The sequence below is a fragment of the Bemisia tabaci genome, chromosome 1 (genome assembly GCF_918797505.1).
Source record: "Bemisia tabaci chromosome 1, PGI_BMITA_v3".
Classification (NCBI taxonomy): Eukaryota; Metazoa; Arthropoda; class Insecta; order Hemiptera; family Aleyrodidae; genus Bemisia; species Bemisia tabaci.
Window position 1 is genome coordinate 25956022 of NC_092793.1, and position 18960 is coordinate 25974981.

The 18960-nt window shown below is 37.1% G+C and overlaps 1 protein-coding gene across 1 annotated transcript in view; it reads right to left on the minus strand.

The window, feature by feature from the left end:
- Positions 1 to 1127: 1127 nt before the first annotated feature.
- Positions 1128 to 18960, minus strand: part of LOC109041315 (dorsal-ventral patterning protein Sog) — a 32590-nt gene continuing 14757 nt past the window's right edge. Inside the window, exons 3-15 of the mRNA XM_019057632.2 lie at positions 13760 to 13892; positions 11697 to 11753; positions 11179 to 11381; positions 10252 to 10412; positions 9535 to 9757; positions 8832 to 9046; positions 8195 to 8298; positions 7538 to 7848; positions 6638 to 6883; positions 5729 to 6008; positions 5106 to 5242; positions 3774 to 4082; positions 1128 to 2760 (exon numbers count right to left, since the gene is read on the minus strand). Coding sequence (XP_018913177.2) covers positions 2668 to 2760; positions 3774 to 4082; positions 5106 to 5242; positions 5729 to 6008; positions 6638 to 6883; positions 7538 to 7848; positions 8195 to 8298; positions 8832 to 9046; positions 9535 to 9757; positions 10252 to 10412; positions 11179 to 11381; positions 11697 to 11753; positions 13760 to 13892 — 2472 coding nt within the window. The 3' untranslated portion in view covers positions 1128 to 2667. The remainder of the gene's footprint in view (positions 2761 to 3773; positions 4083 to 5105; positions 5243 to 5728; positions 6009 to 6637; positions 6884 to 7537; positions 7849 to 8194; positions 8299 to 8831; positions 9047 to 9534; positions 9758 to 10251; positions 10413 to 11178; positions 11382 to 11696; positions 11754 to 13759; positions 13893 to 18960) is intronic.

Below are 18960 nucleotides of genomic sequence, written 5' to 3' on the forward strand. Positions count from 1 at the left end.
TGCAACAATTTTGCTTGTTACGTTTAGCTCCTACTGAAAGCTGAAGACAATGGAATTTCTGTTGCATTCAATTAGCTGGGTCTCAATTGTTAAAACAGCTGAATTGTGCAAATTATGTTTCTTAAAATGGAATTTTTGAATATTCATGAAGTGCATTAAAAACCTTAAATGGTAAGATGACCAATGATTGGCCAGATCAGTCGTCAGATCAAAAACCTAGCCATTTTTTTTTACAAATGTACAAATTACAGCACAGTTTGAAATGCGATTTTTCCCAGGGTAAAGCCTTAGGTGCATCCAAGCATTGTGTTCAGCAAACTGCCACTCCACAGATAAACAATTAATTAAAAACTTAGAGGTTGAAATAACTAAAAAGGCAAAAGTAGGACAGATAAATCTCCACAGTTGTTTATCAATTCTTGAAATTATTTCTGCCATACTTCTGACTTAATAACGGATCATAATCTGAGTTTCAAAAACTAGATTGTAAAACTGTGCAATATGTAATTAAAAACTTATGATCAGATTTTCTAAAAATGGGCAGTGCAAAACTCAAAAAATATCAGTAACCAAAAACATTGGATACGTAAATAAAAAATGCCTAGATCCGCCTAAAACTAGCAAAAATGGACGATGAAGCCGCCGACTCTTGGGAAAAAAGCATTTCCGAAGGCCTAAAATGTTTCTATTAGTAATGTGATCTCTTGATACATTACAGCTTGATTTTATCAAAAAAATCTTCCTTTTCTACCTATCTGGCGGGTAATTTTTTTAAATTAGAAATGAAGTTGATAGATAAAATTAGCTGGTTCTGATTTAGATCTGTTGAAATGACCTGTAGAATTTTGAAATAAGCTTTGTCCTAAAATTTTGCCTTACTTGGAAACTTTCTTTCAATGCCAGATTCACACTAAGAAAACATTTGTGAACTGCATCAAATCATAAATTTTTTTCTTGGGTGGCACAAGTCGAGCTTAGAAATAATTCTTTGAAAATGGATACCTTTCCTATATGTACATTGTAATTATGTTTACGTCTATATACAATTCAAGATGACTACGCATATGGAGAAAATATTATTGAAGTCACTACGTATAAGCTGAGGGTATAGTTGCATTTATTTCAAGAAAGAAAGAAAGAAAAAAAAAAGAAGAAAAAAAATCAGTCATTTTACTTGGTTCGATTGATAATATGAAATTCATATAAAATATTTCAAGAAGAGTAGATTGTCATTACTTTGGTTTTCTTACAGAAGCTTTCTATTTGTACTTCCATGCACCCCTTTTCAAAGTTTCATCATAAAAACTTCCGTTTTGATTCAATTTAAGAAAACAAAAGTTTTCAAAAGGGACAAAAATGAAAGAACATATATGTAAGAGATATAAATCACAAAGAGTAAATTACTAGAACAATCACAATTTTGTATGAGGGTTTGTGAAAGTGAGAGCCTAGAGGTTAGGAATCCATGTCTGCCAAAATTTTGCTCAAACTTTTTTTGAGAGTTAGACTGTACTTTTTTCTTACTTTCCTCCCTGCTTTCTTCCAACTCTCAAAAATGCTTTTCTCTATGTTCTTCTGTGAAGCTTTCAATTACTTTCTATGAGCTGCTAAACAAGGTTCTAAATGGGCCTTACTTCAGGAACCACTGATTTTGTGAACAGTGAAAAAGTTATGCAAGGGAGTGAATTGGACGAGAAAATCTAAGAATATGTTAGAACTTGAAATCTTCAAAAAGTCATACTTCGGCTAGAAATGCCTGGAACTAAACAGTGCCTTATTTCATGAAGACTATGGTAACCTCCTTTTCATTTTTAGATTATATTAATCATAACACCAGGACAAATAATATGGCAAGAGAAAGCTTCCCAGAAAAAATGAATATATAGATTAACGAAATAAGAAATTACGCTAAAACCAGCTTAATGTAAGATCTTAATGATGGAACTAGATGCGGTACAAGATGCACCATCAAAATGCCACACACAAAAGCCGCTATCTAAGGGGACTGTCAAGGAAGCTACCTATGCTATTTTCTCATTTACAAGCTGACTTTGAAGATGTTCAATGTGTTTTGGATAAAATGCAGACAAAACATATTTTGTAGCACTTAAAATACTACACTGTCTTGTGGCTCATTCATAGAATTTGATTGGTACTTGATAAAGCATACAGAAAAATTATTTGGAAAATATTGCAAAACTCTTATTGAATCCCTCCAATGAGTTCATCTGAAATCTTATGAGCCTCAGTTTTTACGTAGCACTACAATTAAAATAGGTAATGTACATTTTTCCTCTTTTTTCTATCCATCAGTTATGACTAAAATGCTACTTGAGAACAAGAACAATAAATAACCACTTAAACCAGTGCAAAAGGATTTGAGCAATTTTCTACCATTGATTTAATACGAGGATTGATACAATCACTTTCAATGAAATCCGGAAGTACTGAATGTACTGCAAAGAAAACATAACCGGGGTCTAACAAATAAAACATTATCTACAAAGTAGTAGGTATATACATACATACATATTTACAGTTGCAATGACAGCTTATGATAACTTACCTAAATAACAAAGCATATTTAAAAACAAGATGATTCAGTCAGAGAATTGGAAAATTACAACAGGAACTATGAAACAGAAGACATTAGTCTCTTGTCAACTTCTATCTTTTCACCTTTTGACAGGAGAATTGGCAGCACTCATCTTCACACATGGATGCTGTGCACTTTTTCCTTGCACATTTCACTTTGCTGTCCTGAAAGAAAGGAAATGACAGCTTTTAGAAATATACTTACATATAAAGAGGGCAGAAATTAAGCTTAAACTTAGGTTTAAATATTGAGAATCTTGGTGATGCAGTCATCTAGAAACCAAGTTTAAATTGGTGGACTCCCCCCCCCCCCCCCCCCCTACGATGGATTCGTGGGAACTACCATAGAGCGTCTACCAAAATGTAAGAAAGCAAAAAGGAACTTCAAGGCACCTCTAGGCATTCGAAATTGGATGAGTAACAAAGAATTGTATAGAGGAGTACAGCCCTGCACATGAAGCTAAGACCAACACTATCCTTTTCACATTATAGATTCATGCCCTTTTGAAACTAAGTTAAGGGCGCACAGTTCCTTCCACATGAAATAAGCATAAAAGAAGTTCATTTCGCAAGTACAATTTTCTCAATAGTGACACATAAGATGCTCTGCAGGTTTAGAGCAACAAGAAGGTCAAAAAGAACATCTTATGAAAAAAATAGCCTATAGTCGGTGCCACGAAAAGTGGCGGGTGAGGGGTGGAGCTGGTCGGCCGGTTCAGTCTATCGTTGAAGGGTTGAAGCACAGGTATTAGCCCGTAGTTGAGACGGAGTAACGACTCGGCCATCACCTGCGCTTCAACCCTTCAACGATAGACTAGACCGGCCAACCAGCTCCGCCCCTCACCCACCACTTTTCGTGGCGCAGACTATAACTTAATTGGAGCTGAAGTATTTTGGATACGGTGAGGCATTTTTGCTCGACAGATAAATGTTAGAAATAAAAGGGTAGTTAAACTAACTACCACCCTGAGATACCTTCATTCCAAAGTTATTCCAGCTCGAGAATTTCTTAGTTCAATCAACCTTTGACGTAACAGTATGAGTCTATTTCCACATGAGCCCTGCAATACATGGAAGTATACTAGAAAAGGGCTGGTGTAGAAACTTAGATACGCCCTTATGTCAGAGGAACGATGCATTGTAAGAGAAAACTAGGGAGAGTTGTCGAAGATTCTTACCTTGCACTGACAAATGACGCACTTGAAAGCACCTTGTTTAAAGACTTGAGGATGCCACTGCTCACCATTCTTATACAGTTTTCCCAAAGGATCTTTGCAACCACCCTCGGCAATGATTTCAGCCTCCTTGTCATGTTCTTCTCGCGCTTCATCGTGCATCATGGCAAGCTCTTCTGGTGATTCTGATTGTGGTTTTGAGAGTGGACAGACTTTGCAACAAGCAGTCTTACTTGGCCTTATTGCCATTTTTTCTTCACAGTTAAGCGGGGGGCATTTGAGCCTAGGACATCTCACTTCCAAAGAAATAGCCTGAAGGAAAAAAATGGCTCCTGTTAGTTAATTAGTGATATTTTATACACCATGAGTACCTGAGAACAACTTTCTTTTTTTCAAAATAACAAAAAAAAAAACCCTCAAAATAGGAGTATACAATGACACATGGATATTGGCTTTGGATGCAACCCGCAACAAAAAAACATAAATAAATTAATTACTTTTTTTTTGTACTATAAACTTACACGTACATGTAAGTTAAATCAGATAAATATATTTATTGTAGATCTGGGTTTACCTACTAATACATATTTCTTATCTTCGAAATTTTGGTTCTTTAGTGGGAGTTATAATGTTAATTCAGTTTTTAACAGGATTATTTTTAACCTTCCATTAAGCAGCTGAAGTGAGAGTTGCTTTTTATAGAGTAATTCATATTATGCTGGATTTTAACAGTGAGTAATTCCTTTGTTATAAATACAAATGGAGCTTCATTTTTTCTTCTATAATCGGCAGAATTTTGCTGACTAGTGGCTGCTGAATGAATAAGCATGATGGCATGAGGCATGATGCGTTATTGTCACTACTTATACTACTATTGTCTAATTTTTCACTTGTTTCAACCCTACACTTGCATACATCATACCTACATCCGTTTAATTTGATCCCATTCTTTTCCTTAGGTGATTCTTATTCATTGATAAGCTTCCAGTTGTGCCAACATCATTCATCTCATCTTTGAAGTTGTTCAGGAAGCAGGAACTATAGTGTCCAATTTTTTGTATTTGGTAATAATTATCAGGAAAAAAATGTTCGTAAGAAGAAAATTTTCAGACTGATTCAGGACTAGAAGATGGACGCAACAGGCTCTCTACCTGGTTTTTAGAAAGACAGGGGAAACATCGAATTGCCGAAAAAGGTTTGTTTATCATTCAATACAGGAGACAATTAACATATTTTCAATTAATGGATACCATGATTATGTAATTATATATAGTATCTAGTTTGACTGCGTGGTAGTATGAAATAAAAAAATATTACTGGATATCAAAGACTCACATTACAAGTGCAGACAGCACAAGTATCAAATCCATTGGGAGGTAAATAGGGATACCACGAGGATCCAGGGAGATACATTTGATTGCCCAGAACACATCTCCTGGATGCAATTGCGAGGGCTTGTTTATGGAAGCTACCTGAAAATGAGAAATTCATAATTAATACTTCAGACCTTCACTTGATGATGTGTATTGAGAGTGGTGCATGGTGATAAAACAGAAAACAGACTATGTAAAGTAAGTAATTAATTACCTGTCAATCAAGGTGCTATAGTAAATTTACGAAGGAGAGAGGATGTGAGTTCAAATAATATAAGCAGTAGGACCATACTTATTCGCGTTAATTGGGACCGAAAGGTGTTGTGGATAATTCGAAATTACTGACCGTGGATCAAAAAAGTACCATTCGAGTCGTTTCATTGCAAATGGTGCAGCATTTAAGTTTTAAGCACTAAAAGGAGTGTAGAGTATATCAGGTAACAAATTACAGAGATCATTTTCTGATACCTTCAGATACCGAATTCTTTCAATTTTTTCTACTTGTCTATTGAGAGATAAAAGAATGAAACTTGCCGAGGCTGGTATAGGACATAAAAATGGAATTTAATATAAAAAATTACTTACGAAGGCAGGTAGGACAGCACTCGCCGGGTCTCTTCACAGGGTGCTGACAGGTAACTGGAGGACAAACATAAGGCGTACACTCCACGTGAGATTTCTGGCAGTGACACATTTTGCATGGTTCTAAAGAGGACTCCCATTGCGAGCCTTCTTCATAGAACTTGTTCCCGTGGTAACACTTATCATATCCTTCGATATCGTTGGATTGAGCATCATCACTGGCAAAATTCAACAGTGACAGGGTGTTGCTTGATTGAGGTAGACAGGATTCAGGAACTGGTAACTAAAAAGAAAAATTATAAGATAATTGAAGGAAACAATACAAATTTGTAAAGCTTTGGAGATGAAAAATTCTGAGCAAAAATTCCACTCAGAAAAACCAGAATTTTTAAGAGCAGTCATGACAGGAACCAAATTAGAGTGTCCAGAGAATTTTAGAGAAAGATTGGAGAGATTTCCCCGATTTTATTCTCAACTTTTATGATCTATTGGGACAGTTTTGTTTGAATGGTTAAAACTTAATAATTGATAATTGACAATAATTGATTTCAAGGATTTGCTTGCTGCTTGCCAACAATTGAAAAGAATCAATAATCCTATGGTCTTTGAGGACTTACTTTCCTGCAAAATTCTAGAAAATTCCTGAAATTGTACCATAAAGAAGAAAAATAATTTAGCTCTTGATTTATTGTTTCGAATCTTGTTAACAAGCACTTGCCTTACTCTCATGGTCGTAACACTCTCCTCAACCCCCACTCCCTTGAGAGCGTCACATAATTTATGAACGGCCCCTAACTTGCTTTTCAGAGGAAGTGTGATGCATTTTCAAGAATGAACATGATGCAGCATGAACTTGCTTTTCAGTGAAAATAAGGTGAGGCTATCAATCCAAATTCTTAAAGTAAAACTTACGTGATTCCAAGGTGTTCGTAATGGAGCAGCATCCAAGTTCACATCAAAGATCACAAATGATACAAGATGAGCACTTATGATTGCCATTTCTTCGTCCGTTAAACTAACTGAGACTCCTCCAACTGATGACCCAGTGAATTCTTTCAACAATCTACTTTTCACAGGGGCACCATCAACCAAGACTGGGACATCCTCCATGTGTAACTGTAGAGAACGGTTGCTGAGATTCAAACCACCAAGTGTAACCTATTTAAACAATGATGAGAGAAATGTTCAATATGTAAAAATATTTTTAATCAAAAACAGGAACAATTTCTTTTAATTTAGGAAGTCTTTCTTGATCAGACATCTTTAAATCGTACAGTATACTTATGTATCCTGATTTCCTTGAAATGTTTTTATTAAGTTTCTACTCGTCTAGAAGAAACTTGATAAAAAAATTTCCGGGAGATCAGGTACGCATTACAAGCTACAATTTCTGTTTTCCTCTGAAAAGCTAATTCAAAAATTAATTATTTGAAACTTTGAGATCTCTAGATAGCTGAGACACAGTATATTTACTAACAGTTTGAAAATCAATAATTACTACTCTCTAGACTCTGATGTATCTTTACTTCTTTCACTTCACTTGTATCAACGCAGTTCATTAGTTCCCAGGTTCTGCTGCGCCTACTTTGCCACAACAGTTCAGATAATCCAGAGCTCCGACAACACCGTGTTTGAATAGTCGGGAGTTTATAGTAATAGGAAATAGAGGTTGTTAGTGGATTCGAAGGTTCAAACTTTAACAGAGCCACCCTATCGGAGACCCAGCTAATTTGGTGACTTTTTTTATAGAACGAAGTTAGGGTAAGATACTGGCATAAATTGCCATTGAAAGGGGGGAAAATGATCACTTACCTCATACAGTAAAGTACACTCCAAGTCGAATCCAGCCCAAACTAGGCCTGTTAGATTTGCAGGTTCGTTTGTCGCGTTTCCTTTTATCAAGAGGGTGGGACCAGAGACACCAACCATTTCGGCAACAAGTCTTCCTTGGAGTGTACCTTGCACTATACTCTCCTTGCTGGGTCCTTCAATGATGATTCCAAGCTCACCTTTTCGTAGCATATTCAGTTGTAATGGAGAAAGTTTGCTCAGAGTACCATTGATCCAGCCTGCTTTGAGAGATGGCCGTAAATTTCGAACTGTCACCTGTTTTTGCATGGAAACTAGCAACAAATGAAAAGAAAAAGCGATCAGTTTAAGTTAATGATCAAAAGAGAATGATAAGACTCATAAAGCAAAAGAGAAATATGTTAACAAACACCTGATAAAGTTATGAATCCAGTCAAAGAGAAATATGTGTTTCAATTGAAGAGGTATTTTATCAAAAAGGTTTCTGAAGGTTACAGGAATATTTGTCTGACAAGGTAACTGGAGGCTCAAAGATTTGTGTTGACATCGATTGTCAGATTAATTTTTAGAGCTGCCCCGGTTTTAGTTATTGTGAAAAACTTAAAGTACATCTGACAAAATATTATTAAAATAAAAAGAGAAAACTCTTAATACACTCACTCAAAGAGACCGCTGTCACATTTTCTGCACTATTGACTTGAATATGATAATGAAGCTTGTTTCCTTGATCCATAAAAATCCAACTTAAACCTGATGCATTAGACCTGTTAGCAATAAAATATGGATTAATAATTGGACAAATCATTAACAAACAAAAAAGAAGCAGGTAAAGGGGAGTTTGAATATGAAATAAAGGAATTCAGCTCGGACTAATTTATGTTTTTTGCTTGTATGATGTTCTTTACGACCCCTTTAGCATGATAAGCTTTAAACAGCTCTTAAGTTTTTACGGAGGTTTGGAACTCTGCAACAGAAGACTTCGGAATAAAATAACTATTGATCAATAAAATATCTAACAGGTAGTTCGGACCAACGTGGTGTTGGTTAAAACAATGTTCTTCACTAAATACACGAAATTATCTTCATAGTAGGTAAGCTATAGTAAGAGAGAGATTTTTGAAAAAATTGATTTGTAGGAAGAGAATAGGGAAATGGATGGAAAAATGGATTTTCACAACACATTCAGAGTGGTTTGATAAGGCAGTCTCTTAATCCCAAGCTATCATAGATGAATCAGCCAAAGAAAAAAAGATCTGTTTCCAGTGCAGCTGAAAATGATAAGCAGATTGGAACTCACATAGCATTAGAAGCTGGATCCGTCGAGAGAATTGTTTGGTAAATCTCACAAACTGCGCTTTGCTGAATTTTGCCACTTACACGTACATGCGAATGCCGAGACAGTACACTTAAGGATATTCTTTTGTCTACCAATGCATTCAATAATGGCGGGGGTAAAACAGCATTAAATTCTAATTGATTTAGCTCATTGGATGGCTTTTTGACCAGTAAAATCTGTTGAAAAGAAACATTCTAAGTTAGATTTTGGTGAGTTTTTCTGGAAAATTAGTTAAGTATACAAGAAAAAAACACTGAAAGTGTGGCCTGAATCCTAAGAGTAACAAATCGGTGGAATAAAGCAGGGTCCACACTATTTTGCAGCACTTTGGATATTCATGCTGCACTATTCTAATTGGAAACATGACAAATACTTGGCAGGGTGAAAACCTGTCTTGATCCATTAATTGAATTATATTCATTGTTATGTCAACAACTCACTCCCTAGTGACTAAGTAAAGGTGCATGCTCATTCTTGATGCTTTAAAGGTAAAATTGAAGCAACCTTTGAAACTTCGTTTCACGATTAAAATGTTTGAAAAATGATAGAACACCAGATGATTTAAAAGTCTCAGAAAAGCTGAAGGATTGCGTATGAACATTCAAGAATACTTGCTCAATTTTTTAAATTCATCTGGCTAAATTAAGGAGACCATTAAATTCACCTTGTTCGTATGGACGTGATTATTAAGTGGATTCTCAATTTTTACAGAAACATTCACATTGGAAACATCCTGCGGTGAAAATATTCCACTAAATAGGAGAACTATGTGGAGCGTAGCTGAGTTTTGTTGAAGGGAAATCAATGCAGTGCCAGCACCGTGGCCCATGCTCAAATCATCATTTTCTAACAATGCACTGAAAAGTTCCTCCGACATGGAATTCATCCTGCAATTACGAGAGAAAATGAAAAAAAAAAAATTAGAATTTCAACTTGAAAAATTGGCATCCATGTTAATGTATTTGAAACATAACTGGAAAAACGCATCTCGCGTGCTGTTAAGATAAAGATGAAAAATATGAAAAAAAGAAAGAAAAAAAAGATGAAATATTTGAAACATCATGTACATTGGTGCAAAATTAGTGGTGATTTTCAAAACGTGCATCACAGAACTAAACACGAATGTCAAAAATTTACAAAAATACATAGACAGATATAAAACTTTTAAAAATTACACAAGACAGTTTTCTTTTGAATTTAGAGGTTGTAACAAGATATTTAGGATTTATTGCTGCTGGGGTAATCATAAAATTGTTGATGATTAGCTATTATTCATAAATTGTTGAGCTTCATCTCACAGCATTCTTACGCTTTTCCTCTTTTGAACAACAATATTCAGCATTCACAATATTTACGGAATAAGCTGAAGAGACTTACGAACCTTACAAGCTGACCAGTGAGAGCATCACTATTTTGATCCCACAATAATGACACAAGGATTTTTTCCTGTTGCAACATTTTCTGGTAGTCGTGAGACACTCTTCTCCATACTCCACATACTTTGTTGGTGATATTTTGGTACTCAGAACTGACAGATATTGCCTAAGAGTGAATGAGAGGAGAGAACAGTGAGTAAAATAGTGGAAAAAAAGCAAATTACTTGGTACTCAAAGAGCAATGACGGCTTTTCATGGATGCAATTACTTTAGTCCTTATCATTAAAGCGGGGAAATATTTTTGATAATGGTTGTTTCAATGACATGAGTTGAAATTTATCCATTTAGAGATTTAACTTGAATGATCCTTGACAAAAATAGAACGATAAAGCAAACAAAAACATAGCCCAAATGTACAAATACAATAAGAAGGAATTTAAACATCCTTGTTCACCCATGTTTTAATTTCTTCCTGGGGTACACAAAAAAAAAAAACTTAAAGGAAAGCTTCCCTCCCATGGGTTGAACTAAGGGATTTGCTCCCACCCCAGCTATATACTTGGCCCCTCTCAAGAAATATGAGGTATTCTGCTGAGTAGGTGCGTGACATATTTTTTATCTTTGAAACAACCTGTACTAGATCAATTTTTCGGCATGAACAACTGAAAACTGTTTCTGAGAAGACACAATTCTTCAAAATTTTCCTAAGAGGACCCCCACGACCCCTTTCGATGATAGAGCTATCTCCCAAACCCTTTTCTAGGACTGTATAGATCCCCTTAGTTTGGGCAGGGTGTCTCTAAGTGTCCCCCAGATTCCTCCCCACATTAACTGCCCTTCTGGTCCCCTCCCAGCAAAACTTTCCTAGTTTTGCCCATGCTCCCTTTGAGGCAAAGACAAAAATTAGAGGATAAGCAGCTATGATACGATACCTTTTCTTCAAGAATATTGCCAACTGAGTCAGTGAATTGGATTCGATGTGGTTGCGATGTTGAATAAAAAGAGTAATGCAGATTTCGTTGATAAAACACAAATCGTCCAGTAGCCACATTACTTTGCTTTCCTTTGACACTGAGCAAGGATTGTCCACGGTTGAATTGATGTGAAGAATCACTTGATAATAAAGTCACAAAATCTGAAAATCAAACCAACAAGATTGTTAATGTCAAAGAAATCACCTGAAGAGATCATCTACATGTGTAAGTGCCATGAGCTCATCGATATTACTTATCAACTTCTTTCGTATACTTTAAAAACTGACTAATTCAAATGAATTCTGTATGAGTGTTTTTTTTGTGCTGGATCCTTTAAAATATCATATGTAATACGCAGGATGGATGAATATTTATTATACAGAAAAAAAGAAAAAGAAAGTACAACAAGAGAAAAAGTTCCAACAGAAAAAGTAGTTGCATGATGATAATAAAATTAGAAGGAGACTTTAACTTACAATCTTTGGTAGTAGCATCAAAGTCGTTCATCGGCTCCGCACTTTGAAAGTTTGGATCTGTGGGAAAAATGATAAACAAAAACATTGGTACTAAAAAGGCGCACTTCGTGAAAATAAGTATACTCATACAAAAGGAAGATGAGGACCATAGATAGTAGGTCCAGAAGGGACAAACAATTTGGTGAGCAACTTGGCTGGAAAAATTAAAATAAAAAAGAAAGCAAAATTGCGAGGGAGGATTAACAGGTAAAATAAGCTCCTAAATTTCCTGAAAATCTTGGAAAATCTATTCTTCTCAGAGGAATTTTTAGGTTTTGTAGAGGTATACAAAATCCTCCCAATGGGCAGTTGTCAGTGTAAAGAAAGTATTCTGAGATGAAAAAGATGTTAATTAAACCAAGAATTTTATTGTGAAAAAATCAACCCTCGGCTAGAGGGGACTTTTTGCCAAATAATTTCTATTTGAATAAGACAGTGTTCTAAGCATGTTTAGAATACTGCTACACAGCCATTGGAAGACATTACACAAAATAGCTCATTGTATTCTCTTCATAAAAATTTGGAATGCAATGCGGACTGATGCAGAGGGTTCAAAAGTTTCCGATTCTAATTTTATTCACCTAAGAAACCCTCTATTCCCTAGAGACTTTGCATAGAGGCTTTCAGGTCTGATGACAATAGGTGATAATGAGAAATATCCACATTAAGCATTAAAAGTAAATAAATAAATTAATGTCAAAACAACTGTTACCCATTCTCTGTTGACAAGCTCTAACCTCACGATCAGTTTGAAACGACTTATTTTGAACCAAACTATGTGCTTCCAGATAATTGCCTCAGATTTAAGTGCACTTAAATTTATCAAAAAGATTTTACTGGACGGAAACATTGTCGAGAAATTGATTGGGCTTCAATCTTCTAGGAAAATCCAAAGGAAATCAACCATCAACCATCAACCTAACCTTTTTATCACCATGCCCGGTCCGAACAAAACAAAACGATTCGCCGCGCACCAAGCGGCAGCTAAACGTACTACACAACTTCACCGCGCCATCCCCCTCCCCCCAAGCGCATGGCGTAGGCGTTAATGAAGCATTTTCCGGTTTGGTGAAAAACCATGTCCGGAGTGAGCTTGCCATTTCACGATTATACACGATACCACTATTCGACCACGCGGGAGCTCGTGTTGCCTACACTAAATATTGAAGGCGAACTGATAACGCGTTAATGTAACCTCTTATGATTTGGTAAAAAGCTCTTTTTTCAGTATATTCGGAGTGAGCTTGCCATTTCACGATTATACCAAGTAAAGTAGGAGCTTGTGCTGCTTACACTAAATATTGCCAGAAAACTGATATTAGTAAACGCCGCTTCTGTCTCCCTGCTTCGTCATCAGAGCCTACGAAGAATATCTTTTCAAACGGGTCCCATTTGTGAAAGTTTCAAAACGGGTTTCCTTGGTCACTTATGGTTTAAAAAAAAAAATGAAACAATTCCTGTAAGCTTATTAGTTCACTTCACTCTGTGAGTTCAGAAAATGAATTTTAAAAAAGGGGCACCGCTAACGCTGAAATGTGGGTGAAGACGTGACATAAACGATCCAACCTGGTTTTCCCAACAATTCCCAAGAATCATCTGTTGCTTTCAGCAAAGGTAAGTATTCACAAGTGGTACCTACCGAGCAGTATTTCAATTTTAGATCGCACTTTTTGAGCGATATGAAATTTTCTTCGGAGAAAAGATAACCCTCTTGAAAAACCAACACAAAATATTTAGGTATGCGATTTTTTCAGAACATCAACTTAACTCCCCCACACGCGTTCTGAATTAATTATGCCAAAAGATTAAAAGTTGTATAGTATCAATTGACACGGTCTTAGAATTCTACTCTCCTTTAATCTTCCCTCGTTGCTTCCTCATTCTCACGATGACTCGTTAGAAGTAAGAGCAGTGAAAGAAGAGAATATAATACAAAGAAAAAAGAAAAAACCCAGAGATTTGAGTGAAAAATCCGCGGGGTACACTGAACAAACATCGTAAAGACTTGATGGATGATCGCTCACCGTCCAAGTCCTCGGGGCAGAGTTTGCAGCAAGTCTTCGGAAGCTGAACGGGCTCAGCACACGTCACTTTTGGACACTCCAGCTCGAGATTTCGGCAAGTGACTTTCCCGACGATCTTGTTCTTTTTGCGGACCTGTAAGCAAAACATACAATTGGTCTCAGCGGGTTGAATATCTGATGCAAAAAATAAAAAATTGGACCAGAGCTTGACAATACCGGGATGAGCAAAAAATACCTCCCCCCCCCCCCCCCCCCCGCTCGATGCGACATAACTTGATGTGTCACAATTGGAGCGGGGGGTTCCCCCTTCGAAAAAGTAAATATTTCGGGTCTCTGTCTCCTGAGCGGGGATGGGGGTCGTGATCCCGTAAAAAGTTTTGCCCCGCGATGACATTCCAAACCGGAAAATTTTAACTCAATAATTGAAAAAGTTATGGAGCTGTAATTGTTTATACCTGTTGGGTTGTTAACCCATCTAATTGTTTAACATGAAAACTCACTTTTGATTTCGCCGCATATGCATTAAAGTTACCTAGGAGCAGCGTTCGAGAAACACGCACATTCACATCGCTCCATAAGCTTAAATTGAACTGATAAACGATGTTGGACCATGACCGATAAACCGTTTGGACAACATTTCGCAATTAGGAACTACTATTTCAATTGTCTAGGACCAGAAATGATGAAATCCAAAATGATAAAGCAGCATATTTTTTCGGTGTAATGAACCCAGACGATTTCAGTTGGGTTTGGTTAGGTCAAGCAACTAAACTAACTCCACGGTAATGCGTAGAGTATCACCAAAATTGAAGGCGCGTTCGGTTGAAAACTGCAGTGATTGATTCTCACGTCGCTCTGGTTGAAATCGTCTTATGTTTCGGAAACTTTTCTCGCTCTTAAAAGAGTGTTGACAATTAGATTACAGTTCACAATCATAAAATACTATTTCCGACTTATTTTAAAAAATAACCTATGTTTTACAACGTTCATTAGTTCCTTCGTGCAGATAGGGGATTGTATGCAAAGACATAAAGACGGAGCACTAAAAGCAAAAAATGAAGCTTCTAGAGCTTCTTTTCAATCACCTCTACTATTGGCTAGAGGATTGGCGGCGAAATCGGGACAAGTTTGAATTCAAATGTAGGGCGGGAACTAATAAATAAAATTGCGGAAACAAAGTATTTTAGGTTGATTTTTGCCCAAATTCAGGTACACACTCATATTTTATTAACTTTAGGTTAGTTTCGGTCCGTCGTCGACCGACTGATTTCATTTGGGAGTAACGTAGATCTAGAACTGTAACGGCCTGTTTGAACCTGCAGAACCACCATAAGCAGAAGAAAAACTAACTTTATCTGAGATTACTGCCTGTTACCGAGCAAAAGTAGGTGTAATATATTAGGACGCAGACCGAACTTTCTTAATATAATCGTTTTAAGCATTTAAAACACGTTTCGAAGAAGAAATAAGGAAAAATCAAGAGGACAAGTTCAAATCAAATTTCCGTTGCCGCCATGGATTCCCGCGCTCATTTACACACTCACACAAGCGCGCAGCGCCGAACCTAGCTTCACTTTTTCCCCGTGCTTTTAGATACGAGCGCTCCGTCTTTATGTCTTTGATTGTATGGGTGAGCAACAAATATTAGTATGGTCATAGTTGCAAAATTTAGTACTCTGCAATTCGCCTTTAATTTGACTGCATAGGCAATAAACATGCCAAAGAACGCAAATAGTTATGTATTCGAAATGAATACATCACTCTCATCCCAAAAACTTCGTTGATCAAATAGACCAATAATTCAAATAAAGGCATTTGCCACTTTACAGGCTTGCCTTTAATGTCGCCACATGGACGATCTCTCGCATTTTAGTTTTTAAAAGAGAAATAACTCTTTTGGTGGATACACTATATGTATTACTTATTCCTTAAATTTTAGGGAGTTTTTCTTCACCTTGTCATACTTGAGGACTTTTTCAGTGAAAAGGCGCGCGAGGCTTGTAATAATGCTAAGATTATGCAATTTTTCACAGAGTTTGGTGACAGTCGACTTACTTTCTTACAATAGTGAGGAAAAACTCGGAGCAGGCAGATCCAAGGAAAAATGCATAGCAGGACTGCCGGATAAGTTACTTATAACTGAAGAACTACGTTGCACGATCTTGGCAGCATTGGAAGTCTTATACGCACCCTTTTACCGAAAAATGCTTCTATTATTTCGTAAGAATTTCAAGTCATGATATCCGTGAACTTTTCCTTAAAAGAATTAAGTATGACCGCAAATGAAAATGCTGCAGTTGAGTTACATGTTTCCGGAATAGTCATCGATATGACATAATCATCAAGAAACCTCCTGCGTGTAATTGAGCAAAACTATGGCACCACGACCGCGCCGAGCCGCATGTTCAGTAATTCTTTTTACCGTTACGAGACTTTCGTTGGATATCGATAGGTGTCATTTACAAGATTGCGTCTAGGTAGATCGGCGCTGGTGGCTCGACTGGTGGACACCGTGCCGCCAAGGATGATCGACTTGGGCCAATCAGTTCTCCAGGAATTTAAGGTAATCGTCATGTTAATTACTTTCCCGTGCGGGAGAGAGTTAATATGACGCCCTGGCGAGCACGCACAATTCTGGCATTCTGTCGCATGATAGTTAAGATTTGTTTCTCGTAGAATGACTTTCGATCGCTGATTTGTAGGATATAATAAATATGTGATCAAAAAATTGGCCTAACAAATTGGCGAAGTAATAAGGGTTCGTTTTACTTAATTGCTCGACGAGAGCCGAATTTCTGCATCCGCGAATTGAAGCTTGATGTTAATCGGAATCGATGAATGATATGCAAACGCTCTAATCAGTGATCCTACCTCGTTTTGAGGATCGATAATGGATTCTTTTGATCGGCGACATGAGAGATTATAGGGCATAGTTAGAAGGTGAGGTTCGTTCATTGTGATGCTTGGTGTCTCGTCGAAGATATCGATGGTAATGGCTGTACTGCCGTGCTAAGGAAAAACGCCGTATAAACATTCGAGAGTTGCCAATTTTTGCGGAAAATTGTGTATATTTTTCCTTGAAATTTCCTGATGCTTCAGATTAAATTGTGAACAAAATTGCCTGAAAAAGTGGAGGAATGTTATTCCAATTTTTTCGCGTGAATTATTTTTTTTATTGAAGGCAATATGGCAACGCCTGAGAGCACATACGACGTTCTTCCTTACGACGGCAGTGTAGGTATAGTCTTTTCTTAGACAGCTCTTCTTCTTAGAGTCTCCGCGGTTTACATTGTTTAAAAGGGAGGTTTAAAGAGACCATTAACATAGCATGATAAATAAGACGCTTTTAATAAAATTCGAGTAAAATTCAACAGTGTAGTTTTGAAGAAAAAAAAAAAAAAAAAAAAAAAAAAAAAAAAAAAAAACTCTCGCAATTGATTATGATTATTCACCTACCCACTTCTACTAACAATTAAAAATACAAAATAAAACTTTCTGCAGGTTTTGAAACTGTTGAGATCGCAGTTCGCACCTACTTCCAAGTTTTTCACGAACAGAAAATGTATTCTATAGTATTTTTCATTGTTTACATAATCCCTTGAAAACCTCTATTTTCGAAGTTATTGTCTTCAATTTTATTCGGCATTTCTTACGATCGTCTTTTTCGTGACTATGCGTTCAGGATCAAAACCATCATGGCTACGGAGCAGTTTAAAGACCAGTTGAGGGACTTGGAGGACAATAAGGCGTATAAGTGCAGTTTTTGAAAAACTTGAGATATTAATCATTTCAAGTAACACTAGTCTTGATGCATATTTTGTGAATAATTCGCTCCAAAATTCAAATTTTTAAGCATCAAAAAGTCAGTTTGACCTTTCTTTCCGCAAAAAGGGTCCATGAAATTTCGAAACTTCAAACACGCCTCTCTCGAAATAGCAAAAATTTCACTCATGCGCCCTATCCTCCAAGCCCCTCAACTATGAACATGGAGGGTCCGAGACCATCAAGCCAAGTATCGCGATCAGTAAGTGGAGCGAAATATTTTGGAATTTTTTGTGAGAGGGGGCTGATCTTTTTCGAGATAACAGCACAGCTCCACATTTTTCTTTTACATATTACCTCCACCCGGTTTGCTAGAGGGTCGTGGATTACTTTTGGGTTGTCTTGGCAACATTGCGGCGTAACCTGTTGGGGCATTCGACGGTATGCTTCAGCCTCCCTCTGCCTATCAATGACATGCCTCTCCTACGCGGTCCCTCCCCCTCACCCCAGCTACCTTTTTTACGATCGGGGTCAAGCAGTCTACCGCCAGCACCATCCCTCTTGACCACCGCACCACAGCCACGGCCCCAGGAATGTTCACACCATTCAGTCGGCGAAAGGGGGAGAGGGTGGGGGTGGAGGTGCAAGGGGCCCCAGGACTCCCACCGCTCTTACCTCGGCGCGTGAGTGAATGAGCATTCCACATAGCACCCTCATTTACTTCCGAGTGAAACTTATTTGTACAATGTTGCTTAATCGGGACTGACTCACCAGTTCATCGCGAGACTTCTAAAAATGATCTATGATGGAGAATTTGCGAGAAAAAATTGAATGAAGTACAGTATGAATGGGGTTGGTGAGCTGGATTACTAGTTTTTCCAACGATTTTTTTTCTTAGTACGGTAAATTCGAGAATAATAGATTCAAAAGTGAGAAAATTTACCGTCTCATGACGTCACGGGGATACATTATTTCCTAACTAAAATATATATTAAAGAAAAATTGAACGGGTTATTTGAAGAATGAGATAGCCGCCAACAGACGAATTTCGAGAAAACATGAGAAAAACTTGAATCTTTTGACAATTATTCATATTTCTGTTTAAAAAAATCGACCTATATCTTCTACATACAATTTTTAACAAGACCACGGTTACACGAGGAGGTGCGCCGGGATTGGGGAATAGAGAGGAAAACATTTTGAAATTTTGGCGGATACGCCCTCTTTCCACTAAACCATTTAGGGCTGAAAATTTTTGAAAGTGTAATGACAGTCAAGTAGCATGCGTCTTCGATGACAACATTAAAAATCATGGTCTGTGCATTTATCCATAGATTTTATTCCGAGGAGACATCTTATGCTGAGAGAGGTGGCTCTAACTTTACGCCCTTTCTCCACAAAAGCATATTTTCTAAAATAGAAAAAGAAAAGACGTTTGA